This window comes from Diceros bicornis, chromosome 1, assembly GCF_020826845.1.
Source record: "Diceros bicornis minor isolate mBicDic1 chromosome 1, mDicBic1.mat.cur, whole genome shotgun sequence".
In the NCBI taxonomy this organism is placed as follows: Eukaryota; Metazoa; Chordata; class Mammalia; order Perissodactyla; family Rhinocerotidae; genus Diceros; species Diceros bicornis.
Genome location: NC_080740.1, coordinates 45,435,853 through 45,458,821, shown reverse-complemented (window position 1 = coordinate 45,458,821; position 22,969 = coordinate 45,435,853). Strand labels below are relative to the sequence as shown.

At 40.1% G+C, this 22,969-nt stretch overlaps 1 protein-coding gene across 5 annotated transcripts in view; it reads left to right on the top strand.

Moving 5' to 3' along the window:
• Window positions 1-10,088: 10,088 nt before the first annotated feature.
• The window catches only part of ZNF608 (zinc finger protein 608), a 101,771-nt gene continuing 88,890 nt past the window's right edge, over window positions 10,089-22,969 (top strand). For 2 of the 5 annotated variants that reach the window (XM_058539584.1, XM_058539608.1), the window contains exons 1-2: window positions 10,089-10,328; window positions 13,641-14,735. In XM_058539584.1, the coding sequence (XP_058395567.1) occupies window positions 13,830-14,735 (906 nt within the window). In that variant the 5' untranslated portion in view covers window positions 10,089-10,328; window positions 13,641-13,829. Of the gene's footprint in view, window positions 10,329-12,543; window positions 12,629-13,073; window positions 14,736-22,969 lie in introns of those variants that run through there. The other 3 variants (XM_058539592.1, XM_058539617.1, XM_058539600.1) reach the window with 3 other exon arrangements.

Sequence of the window (22,969 nt, the reverse complement as noted above, 5' to 3'; positions counted from 1 at the left end):
CCCTGTGTTCTGTTTGTTGACATTAACTTTAGCTTCAATCGACATGTTTTCATTCATAAAGACCTATCTTTCAACAGTTTTTCATTCATAAAGACCTCTTCCTGCTCTGGTTTGTTTATTTAATTTGGCTGTAGAATATTCTTGTAGAATTTGTACTTTCTCAGTTGAGGGTTTCTATGTTCAGAGTTGGCTTATTACATATTTATTGTTATCGTTTGTCCACTGAATACACTCGTTGGCTTGAATATTATCTCAATATACCTAGAGCTGCTCTTTAGCCATTATTGTCCACTACATTTTTGGAGAATCCTTTCTACTATTATCACATATAGAAGTTCAATACAAGTTCATTAATTTAATATGTTTGAGCATTACAATTTCCAAGAACTCAGCCAGGCATGGATGATATAATTTATTTACTACCTCCTGTAGCTTTTCTGACTACCTTCTCTTTACATATGTATATCTCAATAAAAGACTATAAATTAATTTATAAGAGATTCAAGAGTTTTCCATAGTCCTACTAGAGCTAGGCCATTCATTGTCTTGTGATAAACTCAAACTCCTCTTCACAGGGGATAAAGGCAGTCCTCCAATCCAGTCTGACTGAGAGCCGCCTTTCATACATTATAAAAGGCTGCCCCTTCTTTGGCTGACACAGCACGGAAACAGGCACATAGCTTGATGAGCAGAGCATGAGCTGAATGTCAGCTTCCATTGTTCCCTCACCAAAACACCGTTGTGTGGGTTCATCATGGCCCTATCTATAATAAGACTTCAACCTACAGCCTGATCACCATTCTTCGCCTTCAGGATCCCTACGACCTAGCTAAGCTGGACTAACACTGCTGTCCTTTTCTTTTTTGCCTCTACATATGTTCACTGTGCTTCCTCTGCTTGGCATGACCTTCCCTACATCTCCAACCTAATATGGCACAACAGTTTACCTGACTTCTTCCCTATAGCCTACAGTGATTCTTTAGATAAAGTTAGCTTTTCTTCTTCCCCAAAGTAATACTTTGTGTACTTATTATCATAAATCAAATCCTTTTTGGAGTTTGGCAAGTGTCTTATCTCCACTACGAAACTTGAAGCATCTCAAGAGCAGAGATGATGTCTTAATCCTTTTCATATCTTCTGTGAACCTGTATAACACAAAAGAGATTTGGTGAATGAATATCTTAAACTTAACTAGAGGAAATGAGTTAATATTTGTAAAATGCTTAGCATAATGCCTTTCACAGAGTAAATGCTATACAGGTGTTTGTTAAATAAAAGGAAAGGTTGATAGGACATGAGTTTGGATTTGAGAGGACTATTGTTATCATAATTAATGATAATTGTGTCCATAATTTATTAATAGACTCAGAGATACTTTCTTTTTTTATCACTAGACTTTTGGTAATATGGAACGATGGATAAAAACATTGCTTTCTTTTTATATTCTATTCCTTTTCCTAATTACATATCATTTCTCTCACAGTGATAGTTAAATCTCATTATATTTAATGATTTATCCATTTTCTGCTATAAGTTTTATCAGTGACTCCTTGTCTTATAATCTCATTATTTCACAAAATTATATCCTATTTGTTAAGAATAGTAACTGTTACCATGATTTCATCTTCTTCAATGCTCTTTTTAATCTCAATATCATAGCCTTCTTTGTAAAAAGATTAAGCATTTTTTCTCTTCATTTAGTCTAATTCTGTTCAATGTTGCTTATATTATATAGTCTTTCACCATGTTGCTATTTTTTTAAGAATTTAAATCTGTGTCTGAACTGTTCGTTTCATTTCTACAACTCTATTTCTTTGAATAAGACATAATATATGCACTGAAGAAATCTAAATTACCAAATATTTTTTCTTTCTTCCAATGTATAATATACTTGTAATGAAATATTGAATCTTGGTTTCTTAATTTCTATTGAATATATTTCTATATGGGACTTTTTCCTTCTTGATTGAAACATAGTTTATACAAGAAAGTTATAAAGTGTGAATTGAGTCTGAAAATATAAATAGAACATTACCGATTTTTACCATATATGGCCTAGCAAGTAAATTTGACCTAAAACAAACAAACAAACAAAAACCTGAGTAAACAAATGGTGGGAAGCAAGTGTAATCTGCTGCTTGTTTGTACACACAGCAATGTCATTTGAGACAATTTTACTCTATTGGGTAAATGCCAAAAATGTTCCAAAGCCAAGGGATAAATTATGTTTCCGACTAACTCCTTCCTTCTCTAAGACCTAGTGGCTTTTTTTCTTTCAATTTTTAATTTAGAAATTTCCAAATATATGTGTGTATTACATAAACAATAATAGGACCAGTTTTTTTTTTTTTTTTTTTTTTTGGTGAGGAAGATCAGCCCTGAGCTAATATCCAATGCCAATCCTCCTCTTTTTTGCTGAGGAAGATTGGCCCTGGGCTAACATCCCTGCCCATCTACCACTACTTTATATGGGACGCCACCACAGCATGGCTTGACAAGTGGTATGTCCGTGCACACCCGGGATCCAAACCTGCGAACCCTGGGCTGCTGAAGCAGAGCGCCCGCACTTAACTGCTGCGCCACCAGGCTGGCCCTCAATATGACCAGTTTTATGTCATTTTTAACTTGACTCTGCCACCCATTATGGTTATGTTTTTTAATGTTTAAAAATTTTCAACTGAGTAATAACAAGAAACTGATTTTTTTTTTTTTAATTCTGAGTCTTAGGTGCCATGTCTTCTGCTTGTCTTAGTATTGATCTCTGGTGGGAAAATGACCATAATGGCTTTTCTTTGATTGAAAAGCAGGTAAATTCATTCTTTCAGGAAGAGCCAATATTTCTTTCTTTTTTTTTCTTTTGTGAGGAAGATCAGCCCTGAGCTAACATCTGATGCCAATCCTCCTTCTTTTTTCTGAGGAAGACTGGCCCTGAGCTAACATCCGTACCCATCTTCCTCTACTTTATATGGAACGCCGCCACAACATAACTCGACAAGCGGTGTGTCACTGCGCACCTGGGATCCAAACCAGCGATCCTCCAGCCGCCCCAGCGGACCGCGCACACTTAACTGCTTGCACCACCGGCTGGCCCTCACCTGCTAATGTTTCTATGCTCAACAAAATAACTGGACTTGTTGTCTGGAGCCATGTTTTGGAGGCAGTCTATTGCAGTGGTTAAGCATCCAGACTCAGGCTAGGCTTCCTAAAATCAATCTTGATTCTACCAAGATTTGGCTGCAATATTTGGGCAAATTACTTATCTTTTCTGCATCTTAGTGCATCTCATTTGATGATAATAGCACCTCTCTCATGGGGTTGCTATGAAGATTAAATGAATTAATACATATGAAGAATTAAAAAGAGTTTCTGGAACATGATAAATCACATATATTTCCTATTATTATGCACTTTCTTGAATTACAACCCTCTTTTAAGTTTGAAAGATTTGTGCATCCTTAAGACATCTGTGGGTCTTTGGGGATAACAATGTAAAATTTTAAAACACTTTTTTAAAACTATAGATAAGATGCAACATCTTAATTATGAAGAAAAATACATTGTCTTCTTTGCTCCTAAAAATGGTCTAACATGACTACTTTTCAGTATTAAATTAAAAGTGATTTTATTTAATGTTTTAAATTTTAAAAATCTCAGAGAAAGAAATTCTAGTCCGTGACAAAGTTTAGAATACAAAAATTAAAGCATTTGTTAGAATAATTTGTTCATTTAACTTTTGTGAGATTCCTCTAAAATCCAATACCATGAGAACCCAAATAAACAGAAAACATTAAAATATGGTTAGAAGAAATATCGTTGTACACTGAGTTTTATTCTTAGCAGGTTCCCAGTATGAGCATTACGTTTTAAAGATGTTTAAAAAAATACACAGTGCCCCCGCCCCCCTGGATGATTTTAAGAATTTTAAAAAAAGACAGAAGGAAAGAAAAGAAGAGAAAAGAAAGGAAAAGAGAAGAGAAGAAAAGAGAAAGTGATTAAAATATTTTTGGAAGAAGAGGGCCCACAGAGCAGGCTGGCATGCAGTTTATGTGAGCTGGAGAAACCTTAACATACTGGCCCAGGAGTCAGCCAATCAGGAGGCTGAGAACCATATTTCCATAATGATGATTGGCTGGTGGACTAGAGGCTCAGCTGAGCTGAGACGATGGGGAAGGAATGCTCTGCTGAGAAAATAGCAAACAACTTTCTGGCTTTCTGTTGTTTATTGCATATTCTCTAAATGATTGTAGTGATTCATCCTTAGGAAAGCTTGTTTTCAAAACAAAAGAGGCACAGTTGTTCACAACAAAAGTGATATTCAGCAGCCAAAGGAGCTGAGTATAATGGTACTCTTATTTTTCTTTAAAATAAACTTTAGTCTCCTGATTGTTTCTAACCAAATATGTTAAGACTTCCTAGGAGATTCATAAGAGTTTGATTTAAATTATAAATTAGACAAGGGTTACTATTTCTGATAAGCATCTTTGCTTTATTAATCGTGTCAGTTTTGTGAAATATGCACAAATAGAATGTAGATCGTAAAGTGTGGGAAAATCCTTAAATTCTAGCCCAGAAGTATATGAAATACTTTCATAATTAAGGAGATTCTGCTACTCTCCAAAAAGAAGTTATATTAGGAAATTTTTCTCTTGCAGTCATATATGCGTGAGAACTAGAGATACATTTACCAATGTATTCTGTATTACTCTCACAAATTTTTACATATATATAAAAATCCACTGCCACTAAATCATAGAGATTTTTAAAAATGACAAAAAGGGGAGCAGAGAAAGAGAGGCAAGGAAGAAAGATGGAGTGGAACACATCGGCTGTACCCTGCCGCCTTTTGGTCCTCTCCTGCTTGGTAATGTTGTATTTTGTTGTGGTGGTTGTTTTAGGTTCAAATAAAGCAGCGACGACACTTCTCCTACAAGTTTTTAAATTTAGTTTTGCAATCATTCTTTCCACAGACCATCTTTCTGGAAATGAGAATAATTCTATAATGCAGATTAAGCAGAAGTATTTTGCAGTCTCTCCCAGTGACCATTCCTTGGCTGGGTAACAGACCAGCCATTCAGAAGCAATTTTCTTCAGGCTGAAATTATGCGCTGACCGTAGCAGATCACTTCCCATAATAACCCTTCCCCCACCCATGGCTAAATACAATCTGTCTCCTACTCACTGTAATAACGTGCAAATGACTGTAATTTTGCAGACAAGAAACAGCCCAAAGTGAAACGTGTCTAAACAGAGGTCGATTTGAAAAATCAGGGCTATTACCTAAATCTGTAAAATACATATTGTAATAAAACCAGCAACAGCAATCTCCAATAAGTAGTTTTAAAAAAAATGTAGCTTGTGTTTTGATCTTCTTTACGCACCCAGTCTCCACTGGCATAAAAGAAAAATCCTTTTCCAGAAATGGTTTCATTACATGCAATGTAAATTGCCTTTCTCTGCTAACGGATCTGCAGACCTTACTGGGCACCGGTTCAGATATAGTAGCACGCACTACACCAACAAGAGCCTGGGCCAAGCGGAGGTAAGATTTCAGACACTTAACACTGACCTACATTGCTGTTTTCTCAGTGTGAGCAGTATACAAATGTTTCCCTTTAGAAGAATGTGTTGTTCTGCAATATTTTGCTAGGTTCTCTAGAACTGCAGGGCATAAAAGGGACAAGATTTGCTACTTTTTGATTATTTTAAGGTTGAGGATTGGGAGAAGGAATGGGGAAATGCATACACATATAGGGAGAAGTACCTCCTTCTTTAACTTTACATTTTTTTACTATTAAAATTCATTGTAGCCTTAAATCAGAGCATGGAAAATTTGCTTATATCATTTCAATTTAAGCAAAACTGTATTATAAAGATTTGTCAAGATAGTCACTATTCTCCTTCCCTTGGATGTAGGGTCACTTTGTTATATTCTAAGGAGTTTGAATTGAAGGTGAGCTAACAGGGCATACAAATGACCTGAAAAGTTAACACAGCTGTTTATACAATGTGTGTAAATATCCATATTCACAAATATAGATCAGAATGTCTTCGAGTCTTCCATGGCAGCGTGAACACTATTGGTGTCTTTCGTCCCTAAACCCTCTAGGGGAAGGACCTGAAATGTTTCCGTGTGCAGGGTCCTCTCTCTGCACTGGACACCTACTTCTTGGCACTTGATTTTGGTCCAGTGATATTTCAAGATATTACAAAAACATTGCTAGGCCGGCCCGTGGCTTAGCGGTTAAGTGCGCGCTCCGCTGCTGGCGGCCGGGGTTCGGATCCCGGGCGTGCACCGATGCACCACTTCTCCGGCCATGCTGAGGCCGCGTCCCACATACAGCAACTAGAAGGATGTGCAGCTATGACATACAACTATCTACTGGGGCTTTGGGGGGAAAAAATAAATAAAATTATAAAATCAGAAGAAAGAATTAAACTTTAAAAAAAACAACAAAAAAATAAAAACATTGCTCATCTCTTTTTGATGACAGTTGTCTAGAGGTGAATATTGTTAAAAATATTCCACCGAAACTTGAATTGGATTTGTTATGCATGTGTGAAAAGGCAGAGAGAGAGTTTTCTTCAGAAGACCTTTAACAGGAAGTTAGGATGTTGGGGTAAAAAGAATGAAGACCTTCTAGTATTTGTGTGGGTGTTTAATAAATCACCAACTCTTCATTACTTAGAAACCAGGGCAGGTCACCTGCCCACTGCCTGGAGGCAGACCTATTCATAAACCTCTCCAGACAGATAAGAATCTTTCTCCACAATCTTCTCTGGCAACCAGAAAGTTTGTCATTATGTTTAAATTAAGTTCCTTTTCCCATAAATTAAGCCCATTTCCAGGTAGGTTTTACTTTTTATAACTTTGCTCTCCATTTTTTCCACTTGGTTTTGAGTAAATCTCAAGTGTCAATTTTCACATAGATTTAGAACAGCTAGGACCAGGTATGGACTCCCTTCCAAATAAACAAAAACCCAAGAAATTATTTCTGATCCTTAATAATATACCACAAATCAGAGGAAATGGGCACCAAAGAAAGACCACTGTGTTACTACTTGAAGCCCCTGGCCTCCTCAGCATTGAGCTCTTCTGCTTTCGAAAAGGAGGAAAAGTCTTGTGCTAGGACCTTCTGATGCAGGGGCAGAGCTGGTGGTGGTGGTGATCGGAGATGGGATAACACTCTTTGCTCCTTTTACACTATCCTCATGCTCCTCCCACCCCTCCATTCCTCCTAGACTCATTTCCAGACATCTCCTCCCTTCTACCACATCTCTAAGTAGACACGCACTAAAATGTTAAATTACAAAGCGCACATATTATACGATAGTGTACTGCTATTATCAAGTATATGCATGTGGATATTAGTACAGAGACTAGTGTGTTCCCTGTTATCTTGATAAAAGATAAAGATAAAATTTCTTCTCTAAAATATAGTAAAACTTCTCAGTTTTGTGAGGAGAGTAGCTCTGATTTTCTAAGCTGGTAATTATCTTAGTTTCAGTCATCAATTAGCTGATAGCCCTCTGATGTCTCTTGATTGGTCCCTTTGTCAAACGAAACAAAGCAAACACACGCAAAGACAGGATAACAAGTCTAGTGTATTCCAGTCTCCAGGAGGAACTTGGAAGGCAGGCGGTGGGGCTGGGGTGCAAATGGAGTGTGGAGACCTGGGAGTGCAAGGGAAAGGCTTTAATTTGTCAAAATGGTTTGGGTTAAATATGTGATTGAGTCAGCAAAAGCCTTTATCTTTGACCAGGGGGGTTTATCAAAAAGGCTTAAGATTTAGGGTTAGGTGTTGATGTTAGGGTTAGATCAGATTATTTAAGTATTAGGAAGCCTAAACTTTGGTTTTAGTTATACTAGGTCTACGCTGCAGACCCTGTCATTTGCTTTTATTGAGGGAGTGTGTTGGAGGAGTGCTTCTACCCTTTTCCAACTTCACCGGGTCTTATTTTCTATGCCTTTTGAAGTCTGGTTGTCTTAAGAGCTAACCATTGATTTTTCCAAACTGATATAACATATGGGGTAGCCATGGGCTTCCAAAGGCTGAAATGTACATGATACTCCAGGGACCCAGGAAGTGCCCAAGAGTGATCTGGTCCTTTGAGGAAACACTCTGCTGAGAGAATAAAAGTTAAAACTCACCATATGGTGCTGTTATTATCAGTGGACATACACAAATTGTAAATCTGTACATTCAAAAACATAAAACAAACATCAAAGCTAAAATAGAGGATAAGTGGTGTCAGATATCTAATTTGCCCCATTTTATTTGTTAATGTACAGCTTTGATTTGAATACAAATCTATTTAGGGAGATCTAAGGACTATTATAGATTGCATTCCTCTAGTTTATATACCCCAGGAAAGGGTGGAAACTGCTGTTTATTACTATGTGCAGCATCCAGTCTAGTTCATTTTGGGTAGTGAAACAACTAATTGGCAATTTTTTAATGAACTAAATATATTGAAAGCTCAAACAGGAGTCAATAGCCATTACTTAAAACATGTGACATAAATATTTTTATTGATCCACAAAGTCATCACTGAATATTTACATCATAAGCTATCTTATGCTAGCACTAATTCACTTTATATGTCCATTTGACTCAGTTAAGACATTCTGAAATAACCAGTTGTCATGTGGAAATTATAATCCCAGTAGTGCTGGATCTTTAAAACCTGGGATCATGATACTTTCAAACTCAGATCATCCTTTGACTTTAAAATTTCCATATTATAACTCCTAAAAGTAATGGAAAGTAACAATGAAAAATTAAAAATGAAGATGCTCTAAAGGCTTAATATATATAAAGGCATTAGCTTAAGTATATTAGCTGTTAACAGTACAATACTGAACTTGTTATTTCATATTAACCTCTCTTCTGTGACCTCAGAGTCCCATTAACTTGGTTGTTGTCATTTGTCCTACAATAAATTCTAATAAAAATATTTCTGTATTCTTGGTCGATTGCGGTGTAGCGGTCAGAGTACTTTCACACCCTCTCTCCCTAGCATAGGGTTAAAGATTCGGCGGAAGGGGAGCTCTGACAATCCGTCGGTTTAAAAATGCGGACTGGGACTGTTTAACGGGTTAATCTTTCTAGTACATTTATCTCCCACAAATCGATTTTTTAAAAAATGAGGCTGGCCCGAGGTGTTAATATGGTTGGCTGCGACCTTATTTTATTTTTTATTTTTTTGGTGCCGCCCAGGACCAGGTGGAAAAGATTTGTTACTAATTCCAGGGAAGAACCGTTCGCGTCGTGGTGGTTAAACGGTTGCCAGCGTTCACACTTCAGTGCTTGTAGACCAGAAGACTGGAAACGAAAGGGTTACTTGTTTCCCCACCACCGCCTTTACCCCCAGATCGATTTTTCTTATTTAATCAGCGGGTAAAAAGAGAGACACAGGGAAAAAAAGATTGCAAGAAGGGCAAAGTGGTGGGGGAGGGTTGAAAGCCAGAAGCTGCAATACAGAAAATTCAGTCTTGGGAGTTCACGCTGCCGAGTCCTTGCAACAAGGAAGGCAAGACAGCAAAACGCTCGCAGTGGTTTTCACACAGCCGCCCTCCCTTTTCTCCTCGCTACGCGCTGGTGGCTCATTTGGCTTCCCTCTGCCGCCGAGCGATCACATACATTATTTCCCCCAAGATAACACAATCAAACTTGTATTTACCGACATCCTCTCCTCGCAGTCTGTTTGAGATTTGTTTTAATAAATAAGTGTTTTATGTGAATGATGTAGTAATTGAAACGGGCGCACCATTTTTTTTTTCTTCTTACTGCGGGAGGTTCCTCAACCCCAATCTGGTTGGAAAATAAAACGCTTTGTCTCCACAACCACCCCCCACCGCACCCCCACCCGCTCTCAGTGTGTGTTTTATACGTGTGTATATCTCAACCCCCTACAGTAGCCAAGAGAAAGCAGCTAGCCAATGAGAGAGCCCAGTTTCATAAAAGCTGCTCTCTGATTGGCCCGATGCGAAAGGGCAATGGGAACAAAGAAAAGTCCCTTTCAGGTATAGAGGCTGAGAGCTCCTTTTGCTCCACTCCCCCTGTGTGTGTGTTGTGTTTCAGTCCTGATTTCAGTGTTGCAGAACAAGCTTGTTGTGTGTGTGCACCAGGGGGATTTTTCTTTTCTTTTTTTTTAATTTTAATTTTTGCTTTTATAAAAAATACACAGGACGGTCTGTGACATTTGATGGTCCATCTTCTTTAATAATAAATTTGTTGAAGAGATTATAATTTCCAAAATAAAGCGGCTGCAACCAAACACATTCAATGCAGTTAGAAGGAAAAGGTCAACTCGATCCAATACAGACCGTAAGTACGGTTGCGTGGTGTGTCTCTATATAGCACTTAGCGGGGACTTCATGCAGGGGAATGTGCGAGTTTTATGCATTGAAATGAGGAACTAGTTACAGGGTTTGGCTTTTGCATTGAGAACAACAACCCAGGAAGGGTGAATTTTATTCAGTGGAGGGTGAAGCATTTGTAACTTCTTCACACAAATTAAGCTTGACTGGGCACTCGGGGTAACTTAAGAGTAAATTACCTTTTGGGCTCTAACCCAAGGAGAATAAAAGTGACACAGTTACATATCCTGATCTGCAGTGTCCATTCTCTAGCTCACCTCACCCCCTCCTCCTATCCTAGCTGGGCAAGACCCTCTTCCAAACAGAGCCAGGAAAATGGGGGCAACAGCAGAACGAGCCGATTTCTGTCTCCTGTCACATCCTAGTGCCCAATACTTTAATATTAAACAAGGGAATAGTCACCCATTACATGTAATGGTTATAATTACCATTTTCCACCTCCTTAAAAAAGCAAGCAGCAAAAACACCATCAAGAAAAAAAAGCCCCACCCAACCCAAACAAACCCACAAATAGTAACAATGGTGTGTTTATTACAGGACCTGGCTTGGGAGCTAGCAAAATGTTTTTCTTTGTTTAAGTCATGAGGGGGTCCCTAAACCCAAGTAGCTCGGAGGTGCCCTCCCCCCTCGCCTAGGCCCCTTGGGAAAGCCGACAAATTGGAGATAAGTTGAGGAAAGGTTTATAAGGTGTTTCTTTAAAACATCTGCTTTGCTCTTGTGCTCATTACATTTCACTCCTTCCAAACTTCCGAGATCCTAGATCTGCGAGAAATGTTTCACATTCATAACTTGTAGCTGCGCCCACTGCAGGGGGGCAGGCGGCGGCGGGGGGGGGGGGGAGTGTGTGCAGGGGGAGGGGAGAGACCTTCAGCTTTTTTTTAAAGAGCAGATCAGTATTTTCTTGATACGCTTGTCACCATTTTTGTTCTCACGACAACCAATTGAGCCCTTGATCCTCACGTGATGTGAAAGGCTTGCACTGTAACAAAATCGCTCCTTTTAGATGGTTGGTTGTTGCTAACTCGCCCATCCCCCTCTCCCAGCCCCGACATTTCCAGCAAAGCGACTCTCCACTTCCAATCCATCAACAATTCATTACTGCTTTTAGCTTCCAAACGCCAGCTAATTAAAAATACTAAGCCAAGCTCCGGGGCCATCTGACTAAACACAGGAGGGGGTGGGCGAGAGAGGAGGAGGAGTGAAAAATAAATACAAGGGAGACGCACCGTTTGCTGCGACTATAAATGAGAAAAACTGTCCTGAAAAAAGGTCGCCTTAAAAAAAATCTCTTTTTGACTCTAATTATCGAATTACCACATGACTGATTGGCTTGAGCGACCGCGGATTTTTCCCCCCTTGGGGACTATACTAGGAACTCGGTTCCTTTTTCTTAAAACAACATAAAACAGGAAAACATCACATCCTTTGGGTTTCGAAGACTGAACCAATTTTAAATGCCGTTATTTTCCCCACCCCGCCGCCCTCCGCCCCCCGCCCCGAGCGAATGCTGTTATTACTGGTCTATCAGCTCACTGAATCCTCTGCTCCCCTCCCCCTCCACACCTTTCTTGTTCTCTTCTAGCTCGGCTTCTCATCCCACCCTTTCTTCCTCCTCCTCCTCCTCCTCCCCCCTTCTTCCCCTCCTTTCCTCTTAAGTTAGTTCAAGAAATCAAATCTGTCAGGACGGGCGGAAAAATGCCACTTCCCGACTAACAGGCGGAATCCAGCCCAGATTTTCAGTCCTTTCTTCTTATTCTTTCTTCCCTTTCACTAATTTATCCCGATGTTAGCACATTCTGTCTTGTTACTAGCGGACGCCTGTAGGTTTGCTACATGGGATCATTACTTACTGATCACGGTGACTCTGAAGTCTGGAACTGAAGGCGGAATGAGAAGTTGGGAAAACTTTTTTCTCTAAGCTCTCTTTTTTTAAAAACTATTATTCTCGATGCTTGTTAAGAGGAAAAAAAACCTTTGGTGCTTCTGTTGTGAATGTGAAACATTATCTTCCAGCTGTACAGTGACACATTTTTTTAAGGAGAAAAGGACTCCTGATCCGTTTGCCAAAAGGGGGGTGGGGAGGTGGAATAATGTTATCGAGTGATTATTCTGGCTGAGATGTGTTATTTGGTTTCTTCCTTCTTGATCATTTGGTGTTTAAGTAAAATGAGGCACAGGCTTGGCCGAGTGGAGTGGGAAAGGCATTTTGATTTGCTGGCCTAATTAAAAAATGATAAAGGATTAAAGGTAAGCAATGTCTGTGTGTGTGTGTGTGTGTGTATGTATATTTATTTATTTTTTCTTGACAATCAACTGTTAAAAAGGGGCTGATCCCTTTAAAAACCGTTTTAACTGATCTTTGTCAAACACACACTCATTTGCGGTCATTGAGGCCACCTTGGCGCAGATCACTTAAAGTGTATGTCTTAATCAGTTTCCCCGTACAGTCAGTAGCACCATATTTAACAGATTGAGCAAGTCTGTGACCTAGGAATATGGTAGAATGGTTTGGGTGTAATATTTTTTTCATAAGGCAGATATTTAGCCTTTTATTTAACACTGTCTTTTCTATAGAGAAATGCTTTTAAAGACGAGTGTGTATATTTCAAAAATAAAATTGTTTTAAACTGTTGGGGAAGAGAGGATAGGAGGGGGTATGTGTATGTGGGGGGATTGTTGGTTGTTTTTTCTGTTCCTTACTGGGAACAAAAACCAGAGTGCCCAGACAATTTGTAAAAAGAAGTAATAAAATTAGAAATATGGAAAATTTAGCAGCATCATTCTGAAACTGGCCTCAGAGAACTTCCAGGGTCTGGTCTTTTAAACTGCAAGATCTAGGACATGCTGAGGGTTTAAAGCCGTGTTCCTCCCTCTTGTCTGAGTGTTCAGGCTGTGTTTCTTGGGTTGAGAGATCACATGTATGTGCTAGAAAAAAATCCTAAACTCTTTTAAAAAAGGAAACACCTTTCTGGACTTGACTCAGATCCTTAAGATATTTTAATGCCTTTAAAAAAGTGATTATCCTTGTGTTATTGATAAAGGGATTTTCTTTTTTAGCTACTGTAAGATGCTTACTGTCATGAGTATGTTTTTCGGGTTTGGTTATTTTCCTTTAAACCTGGTATTGGACTGTGGAGACAATACATGAGCCACCTTACTCTCCATCCTTCCCTGTACCCCTTACTGACTCCCCAGTAGTAATCGTTTTTTATTCTGGTAACACCCAGACAAGAAATATTCGACTTTTCCCCCTTCACAGGAAAAGGTGGACCTGGACTGAAGGGTGTAAAATCCCTGGACACATTCCTGGGGCAGGAAAAAGAAGAGGAAGATTAGAAGATTTTTTTTTTTTTTTTTTTAAGAGAAAGCCCAGCGGAGCTAAACGAATGTCCCCTCATCTCCAAAGGAAAGTTCATCGGATTTTTATTCTAGAGAGCTCATCTTCAGGATGTCAGTGAACATTTCTGCGGCAGGAAAAGGTGTGGATCCAAATACGGTTGATACTTATGACAGTGGCGATGATTGGGAAATCGGGGTTGGAAATTTAATAATTGATTTGGACGCTGATTTGGAGAAGGACAGACAGAAATTTGAGATGAATAATTCCACCACCACCACTAGCAGCAGCAACTCTAAGGATTGTGGAGGTCTGGCCTCCAGTGGGGCCGGTGCTACCGCAGCCTTAGCTGATGGCCTAAAATTTGCTTCTGTTCAGCCCTCTGCTCCCCAGGGGAATTCACACAAAGAGACCAGCAAATCAAAAGTGAAAAGGAGTAAAACTTCTAAGGATGCTAATAAATCTCTGCCTTCTGCTGCCTTGTATGGGATTCCCGAGATCAGCAGCACTGGCAAGAGGCAGGAAGTCCAAGGGCGCCCTGGAGAGGCAACTGGCATGAATTCAGCGCTGGGTCAAAGTGTGAGCAGCGGCGGCGGCGGCAACCCAAACAGCCACAGTATCGGCACCGGCACCTCCGCTGCCACCGCGGGGGCGGCCTCCTGTGGGAAAAGCAAAGAGGAGAAGCCAGGTAAAAGCCAGAGCAGCCGAGGCGCCAAGCGGGATAAGGATGCAGGGAAATCCAGGAAGGACAAGCACGACCTGCTTCAGGGCCACCAGAATGGCAGTGGCAGCCAGGCCCCTTCCGGGGGGCACCTCTATGGCTTTGGGGCCAAGAGCAATGGAGGTGGCGCGAGCCCCTTCCACTGCGGGGGCACTGGGAGTGGCAGCGTCGCGGCTGCAGGGGAAGTTAGCAAAAGTGCCCCGGATTCAGGGCTCATGGGAAACTCTATGTTGGTAAAGAAGGAAGAGGAGGAGGAGGAGAGCCACAGGCGAATCAAGAAACTGAAAACTGAGAAGGTAGGATAAAGTCGCCTTCCTAGATCTTCCACTTTCCTTTTTGTGTGCAATTGTGTGGGTGTGTGGGGGGTGTGCCTCTGTGTGCCTTACACTTATTCGTGCTTTCTGGTTCTTTGTGAGACTTGTATTATCTGCATCCTTCCCTTGAATATTTGGTGTGGGGGAGCTTGCTTGGGTGCCAGTGTTCAGCTCTTGCTTCTGCTGCTGCTGCTGCTGCTGCTGTTTGTGGTGCTAGTGTTTGGGTCCCAGGTGGGAGGGCCTGAGTACTCTAAGTACCTTTTGCCTGCAGAAGGGCTCCTAGCCCATCACCGGCTGCGGTGTGCTTTTAATAGAAAACCTGTTCATGCACCCGCTTGACTCTTGTCCTGGTTTCTCCCCAAAGGAGGACTGTCTTCTGTTTTAATTCACATGTCCTAGTATTTCTGGTAATGTGTCCTCAGGTACAGGGTTCATGTTCCCTCCCTGGAGAAGTATGTCGAAGATTCTAGTTTACACTCCTCCCTCACCCCATTTATTTTTTCCATACGTTCTCCAAAATAGTTCTGTCAAAGGATATCATCCTGTTATTGGTCCTGAATTAAACCCCAACCTTGGTGTCCTAGGGTCACTGATTTCATAACTATGTGGAAAGAATGGAATGGTTTTGATGGCTGCTAGGACTCTAGCCTTGTTCCCTTGCCCAGTTCTTAGCTGGAGATTTAAGAGTGTTATCACTTGGATTTCTAGCTTGACTAGAGAGCTGAAAGGTTGGTAAGAAAAGTGAAATAGTGTAGTGGTGTTCCTGAAATGTGAAAACATAGCCAAAGGATACTAGAATTATGTGTTGCATTTCATTTCAGCAATGGGGATTGTTGATTTAGGCAATTTGGACCCTTCCTCCCCTCTCTTTGTCATTGTCTTAAAGTCTAGTTAGACACTGCCTTTGAGAAACTGCCCCCAATGTTGTGCTGCTTAGTGCTGGAGGCCTGTGACTTACTGGTCTGGCAATGATTGTGCATTGAGTTACGTCCCAGGACTGAAGGTGCTCGGTCCACTGGGCAGGTTGGGAGTGAGCTGGGGGAGTGGGTGATGTTTCTATAGAATTAATCTTTAGGTTAATTCTACAGATTGTGCTTTGGAGAAGCAAAATTCATATCATGTGGATTGTGGCTTGGTTTGGAAATATGCTTTTTAAATAATTTGATTTTTGCTATTTCTAACTTGATCAGAAAATGCTTTGGGGTAATTATTTCTGTGTACAATTATTCACTGCTCTCCATTTAAACCTTTATATTTTTGTTTTCGAGTGTTTAAAATTCAAATTGGAGTTTAGGAATAAAGTTTTGATTTTATGGTTTTAGAAGTTGATGAAAGTACATTAAGGTGTAGACAATGCCCAAATCCCAGAAAGCCTCCGAAAACTTTTATTCTTATCCCCTTGGTCAGACAGCATTTTACATTGATGAATTTAAATGAGGTTTTAAAAATCCAGGTTTCGATTCTTATGTTTAAATGTGTAGTTTCACATCACTTCTGCTAAAAGGTGTTCTGATATCTTCTTATTACTTAGTACAGTAGGGCATTTGCTTTTGTTGCCAGTAGTCTTCAAATTGCAGTTCTAATCTGCTCTAACGATCTAGATGAATTGCCCTAATCCAGTGCTCACAATGGCTGTGGTTAAGGAGTCAGAGCCATTTGATTGGATTCACTGCTGCCTGGAATGTGGGAGGTACTGCCCTTTTGCATTCCCTTTAGCCTTTTAATCTTTCAGCCAAATGTTCACATTCAACAATTTTGTTTAGCTGGCAATCGGAACATTTCAGTATCTCAAAGGCTGCTGTCATGGCAACTGAGATTAGAGCATGGTGTCGGTTCTCCAGTTTTTGTGTTCTTTTCACTTTCCAGTCACAGAGGAAACTGGATGAAGAATGGAAGAATTAAATTATTCATATACGTGCAACTCCTCAGAGCAGTATAAATGTGATAATATGAATTACATAAATGAAGAGCAAACAAGTCATGATGGGTCTGGGGTGGAGGAGGGCAGAAAGCACAGGGCGTTCAGATTCACTCCACCGCTGACCACAGCTACTGGTGTTGGCACAGGGACCCTTCAGGGATGGCTCCAGGGGGCTTGGATTCTGCATTGTTGGCCATTCTCTGTCAAGCTGGGGTGTTGGCTCAGGATCTCTAGCACTGTTCCTTCAATCTTTCCTCCCCACCCCCACCCCACCCCAGAATGACTTAAGAATGCTTTCATCCTTGGCACACAGAGATGGCACTCCCTTGCACAGATGCCACCCAGGGAAGAAACTCTAATTCACTAACTCATGGTTGTGTAAAATTAGACTTCAGTTTAGAAAGTACTTCCTAATGATGTGAGGATACCTATTGAGGAGGTCAAGATTTAGTAGGACAAGCTTTAACTGACAACGTATTTCAACACTGAGGCATCTTTGAGAAAGGTTTTTTGACATTTTGTACAGTGTTTTAATTTCAGCCTTGCTTGATTTTCTGGGTTTGTGAAGAGTCAGTGCCTCAAAAGTGAAGATGATTAACTTGCAGCAATCAGATGTGGCTCATGAGGGGCCAAAAGTGAAAACCAATGTAGGGGGACGGTGTATGTGTGTGCGCTTTTTTCCTTGGTTGGAAGGTTCACAGGAGATTCATAAGACTTGCTGTCACCAGTTAATTTTCACAGCATGCTTAAATGTCTATTTTTGGTCTGTTTATTCTGTTTCTTCACTACACAAAGTCATGTAAAACATGATAAATTGGACCGTATGAAACCTAATTAAATCAATGAGTGTTCTGTTCCTTTATGTGGAAACCACAAATATGTTGTAAAAGTCGCCACTCCCTTAATACGTGAACAAAATCAAAACATGCCATAATTCTAAGATGTTTGAGCTATATTTCTATAGCCCATTTTGCGGTTAAGCCACCAGTGACATGTCTGAATAAGTAGATTTGACGGGTTGGCTTTTGGTTGTTAAAACCTGCTTCTCCTCCTTCCCCCTCCTTTCTTTTGAAGCATAATAGCCTGTATTGAGGCTCTTCTGCACGTATCCTCCTTAGCCGTCTTGCAGTTTTCACTTATCAGACACAGGCATTCGGTTGGGCTAAATAGTTAAATAGAGGACGTGGGTTTATTTGATGGCTGGAAAATTCAAAAATGTAGAAGAATTCTGAAAAACAGCTGATGCTTAAATAGACATGAAAAGCACGAGAGATCTTAGAGTTGTGTCTTAGGGTTCTGACCATTCAGTACATATTCAGAAAAGAGAATTAGTTCTCTAATATCATACTGCTTTCATTAAGCTGGTCCTTAACAGCCTAAAGGTGGTGTCTACAAATGGACCTGTCTATAAAGGATATCATTCATTTTATTTTACTCTCTTGTAGAAGCCTTTTTACACTTCACTGGGGAATACCGGCACATTTTCTAAGTGAGTGTGAGCAGTTTAAGAACATATTTTGATTAATGAGTTTTGTGCGCGAAATGCCTTTTTTTCCCCCTGTAAATATAGTGCCCTCTACAAATTCTGCTTAGAGAGTGCAGTTTATCTACTGTGAAATAAAAGGGCAGAAAGGTCACTTGCTATAATTAAAGAACAAAGTCCATTGTTGTAGGACAGCAAACTGTTTTGAAAGCTACATAAGGATTTAGCTGTTAAAAACATTGGTAACTAAGGGTGGTTCCCAATCAGCATTGATCCTTACTTTTCTATAGGCTTCCCTGGAGGGTGACAGGGCTTTCTGAGGTGGGTGCAGAGGGGCTGCCCTTTCCCCAAGGAAGTTTTCTGTGAACACCCATGGAGCTTGGAGTATTTGTGTGACCAGGCACATCACTGAGGTCTGAGTGTAGTATTTGAAATCTGCTGGGTTTGCTGGAGAAATTAAAAAAATACGCACAACTGATCAGGATTGTGCTAAAGGAGATAAATAATGTTTAGCAACTTTTAATAACTTTGCAAATAGTCTGTAAGGGAGGGGGAGGATTGATTGTCCAAATGTCACGAGGTTAAGAATGCTCTTCAAGTGGAATTGCTGGCTGCAAGATGGTTTTAATTAGAGTGTTATAAAGACTTATTTTTCCTAAGCAGCATTTTATAGTTAGTAAATGAAATGTATGCCGAAAGTGCTAAGCAGAAATCTCCCTAACCACAGAGGTGTTCAATAACCAGATTCAAACAACATGGAAAGTACCATCTGTTCTTCGTTTTCAGCATGAAAAACAAGGATTGAATGGCTGAGATTTGCTCCAATTTTGACTGTCTGTGTGTGTTTTTTTTTAATTTAAAAAAGTTCACCTGGTACTTCATAGAAACTTGAAATTGCAGTAATATGAGCAACACTGTGAAAACACATGTTCATACATTTATTTTAACCAGTTCCACTTTCATTTAAAAGATTTCCAGAAGCCTAGCCATTGAACACTTTATAATGGTTATTCAGTTCCTGCAGGCAATCACAATGAGGGGTCAGTTCTTCAAAGATCTAACTATTTAGTCAGTACCTGAATTATTCTGTCAGTCTTCCCCCTGGAGGCAAGGGGGGCAAAGGCTCTGGCAGGCTAACTCTGGTCAGCGTTTATAGGTTAATCTCATTGTATGTGATAGCGCCCTGGACTGGTATTTACTATACATAGGCCTTGCTCTGGTTCAGAGCTGCAGTCTAGGCTTGTTGATAATGAGGAAAATATTCTTTTAACGCTGCTAACTTTTGAGTCCTTGACTTATTTAGATGGTAAGCTTCTTGGTTCTGGTTTTAGTAAGAGCCCTGGGTAAAACATTATCCGGCCTTTGTTTGAGGTCTTCTATAGAAGCTAATGACTGGGCTTGTGCCTCCCTGAGATAGATGACATTATCTCTGAGTGAGCTGACAGGAAACAGACATGTTAATGGTGAAGCTGCGGGGAGGATCTGCTCCGGGTCTGACAGAAGAGCCGAGAAGGGACCCCTGCTTGTGGTCCTTAACACATAATGCATTCTTGGTCTTCCTAAGAGGCCCTTGATAATTGGAAAGCTGTTATAGCCACAAGCACTTAAATCATAAATCTACTACTCCTAGTTCCTTTGCATTCTTAAAAGTAGCAAAGTAATGTGTTTTTTGTTAACAAGTGTATGATCTGGTTTTTTAAAATGGTGGCAGTTCTAGGCCGTGTGGTAATGACGTGTTTGGGACACCCTGGACCCCGAACTGTTTTTATCAGATGGGCTGTCTCTCTGTCTTTCACCATTGCTCAGTCATCCCCTCTACTTTAATAAAGTGAAAAAGTGTGTCCAAAAGCTAAAAAGAAATAAATTTTCGGGCCAGCCCCATGGCTTAGTGGTTGAGTACGCATGCTCCGCTACTGGCGGCCCGAGTTCGGATCCGGGCGCGCACCAACGCACCGCTTCTCGGGCCATGCTGAGGCCGGTCCCACATACAGCAACTAGAAGGATGTGCAGCTATGACATACAACTATCTACTGGGGCTTTGGGGGGGAAAAAAAAAGGAGGAGGATTGGCAATAGATGTTAGCTCAGAGCCAGTCTGCCTTAGCAAAAAGAGGAGGATTAGCACGGATGTTAGCTCAGGGCTGACCTTCCTCACAAAAAAAAAAAAAAAGAAATTTTCTACCTGAAGATGTCTCATGGGAGAGAGATAAAATCTATTTTTTATAAGTTGGGAAAAGATTTTGCTCAGTGATTTGAATTTGATGAAACCTGCCTTTTGAAGGGTGTGTTTAAAAAGTCATAGGTATAATTGAGTCTCAATGCAGTTTAAACTCTGCTTCTTGAACGGAGATAATTGCCATGTTGAACACACTCGAGAGGTGTAGAAAAGGTGGAAGGATCATGTTATTCTATTCTCTAATATTAAGCACTGGAAGTTTTTCATAGTAATTACTGTAGCACAACATAGTTTTGATTGCCAGCACTCTGAACTTGCCAGTGATCGGAACATCAGGGTTTTGCTTGAATACTAAGCAGTATATTCTTAAATTACTTTTATAGCATTGTTGTAGAACATGGAAGCCAGAACTAAGGAAATATTGAGCTATCTTTAGCAACATTGTAGTGGAAATAACCCTTCTTCACTAGGATTGTTGTCAATAAATAATAATACCCTCTTAATCTGTAGATTTAAGGTTATAGGGAAAGAGTGCAGGAGAAATCTCTGCCTCAGAAATGACTTAGGTCATCATTATAGACTAATATAGGGATCATCCTGGTGCCCTGTAACTCTGGTCTTTATTTCATAGGTGTGCGTACATAAATGTTATTATGGCATATATAGATGTTGGGTTGGGAGTGGATTGGGAGTATTTAGTTAGTATGGGCTTTATTCTCTCAGGTGTCACCGTTGATTTTACGTGCCACTCTGCTGCAAAGTAAAGGGGCCCCTGCACGTCCCATTCTCTCTCCCAGCTGAAGTTTCACTAGTGACTACTTGCTCTCTGTTGCAAGTTCTTTTTAATTTAAGCTAAAGGTTTTTGGCAACTGGAACAAAGCCTTTGCAACTGAATGAAAGGTTGTTAAACTATTCATAGTAGCTTGACCAGCAGTTGGCTGTTTGCACTGTTATTTTGAGAACTCCAAGGATACTCCAGAGGGTGAGATTGGCACATTGCTCCTAAAGCTGAATTCTGCATATCTGCTAAATTTTGGTTAGAAATACCTTTGGGTATTAAAAGAGAGTATGGGTTTTGCCTGAAGAACTGAAGTGATCACAAAGCAAATACTTATATTTTGATAGGTCAGTGGGCCTTGGACCACATGGATCTCGTCTGGTATTCAGAAGGCTTTTCTCCCCCAGTGAAGCTAAATGAAAATGTTAAAATATCTATTTTAGTTGTAACACAGAACTCAAAGGGAAGGGTGTTTCTGTTAGAACAAATGGGTTTGAAGTGATGCATAAATACTACAGCTGATTTTTCAAAGGTCCTCTCTCTCTTCTTTCTCATCCCCACCTCCACCCCAGTTTGATTATTATTCACTGTGACTCTTCTAGCTCAACCACTGAGCTTTTGCCTCCTGGGAATCCTCATCTCAGCTAGCACCTTAAGAAAAATGTGCCTACAGGGACATTTAGGCATATTCCAATAATGCCATATGAATGCAGCTTTTACAGTTTTAAAAATATATTGATTATATTTTGTGTTGTACATAATGATTTTAGAAAGCAGATATTTAGGTTGTGGAATTGGCTTATTATGTTAACCAGAGAGCAGATGGCATGGTGCCACAGACGTATAATTTTACTTAAAGGGACTTTTAAGGTTTTGATGTGTTTTCTTTTCCTCTTATTTCCCTGATGGCTTCTTTTTATTGAAGGGTAACTTAAGGAGACCTGGTAGCAATTTTACTGCCTTCCCCTGACAGTCTGAAATAATAGCTCGGTCTTTGGTTGCACTGATCTTCTACCAGTCAACTCGATTCTGGTTTTTGTCATGTGGCAGTGAATTAAAAAAAAAAAAAAGTGTTTGTAGTATGTTTTAAGAAATGGACTCTTTTATATGCTTCAATTAGCAACAGACGACAAAGTTCCAATTGGTCACACTTTCGTAAACTCCTAGAAGTCACTGTTTGTCCTTTTGATTAAAGAAAACTCCTGTTTTAGTTTGTTAGGAAAGCACATCTGGCCCTCTGGCTGCTTTAGGTTCCCATTTTTGTCTTTCGCATTAGTCACTGAAGGTTCAAAGGTCGTGTCTAAGTTGTTCCTTGTTAGGTTAGCAAGCTTTCTCCATATTGGAGGACTGTACTTTTTCTGGTTGCTACACCCACCACGTGTTTGAATTCACTTGGCATAAAAGTACCATTGGTTTCTATGCCTAGATTTTACAGTTTTACCCATTCTTCATTTAGAACATCCTCAGGATGAGTTGGAAAGCCTCTCCTAACTTCTTTTTCTTGCAAAGTGTGCATAGCCAGACCAGATTACTTTTGGATTTCCTGTCACCTCCTTGGTTGACTTTATGGATGTCTCATGTTAAAAGCAACAATAATGTTTGAATTGGAAGGGCTGAAGCCTCGGGTTTTCATTCTTCATGGAGGACTGTTTATTTGGTGTGGTTCACCACAGTACATGGATAATGCTATCAAATCTGTGCTTTATTATAGGCTTATGACTAGCACAGCAGCTCTTGAGTTATGTATTTCAGCGTTTTAGTTCTTTGCCAATTCTTTCGTGATGGAAATGAAATTAGAACTGAATCTTTGCAGCCAAGGGGAAAACAGGCACAACAAATAGAAATTGTCCCATGAGCCA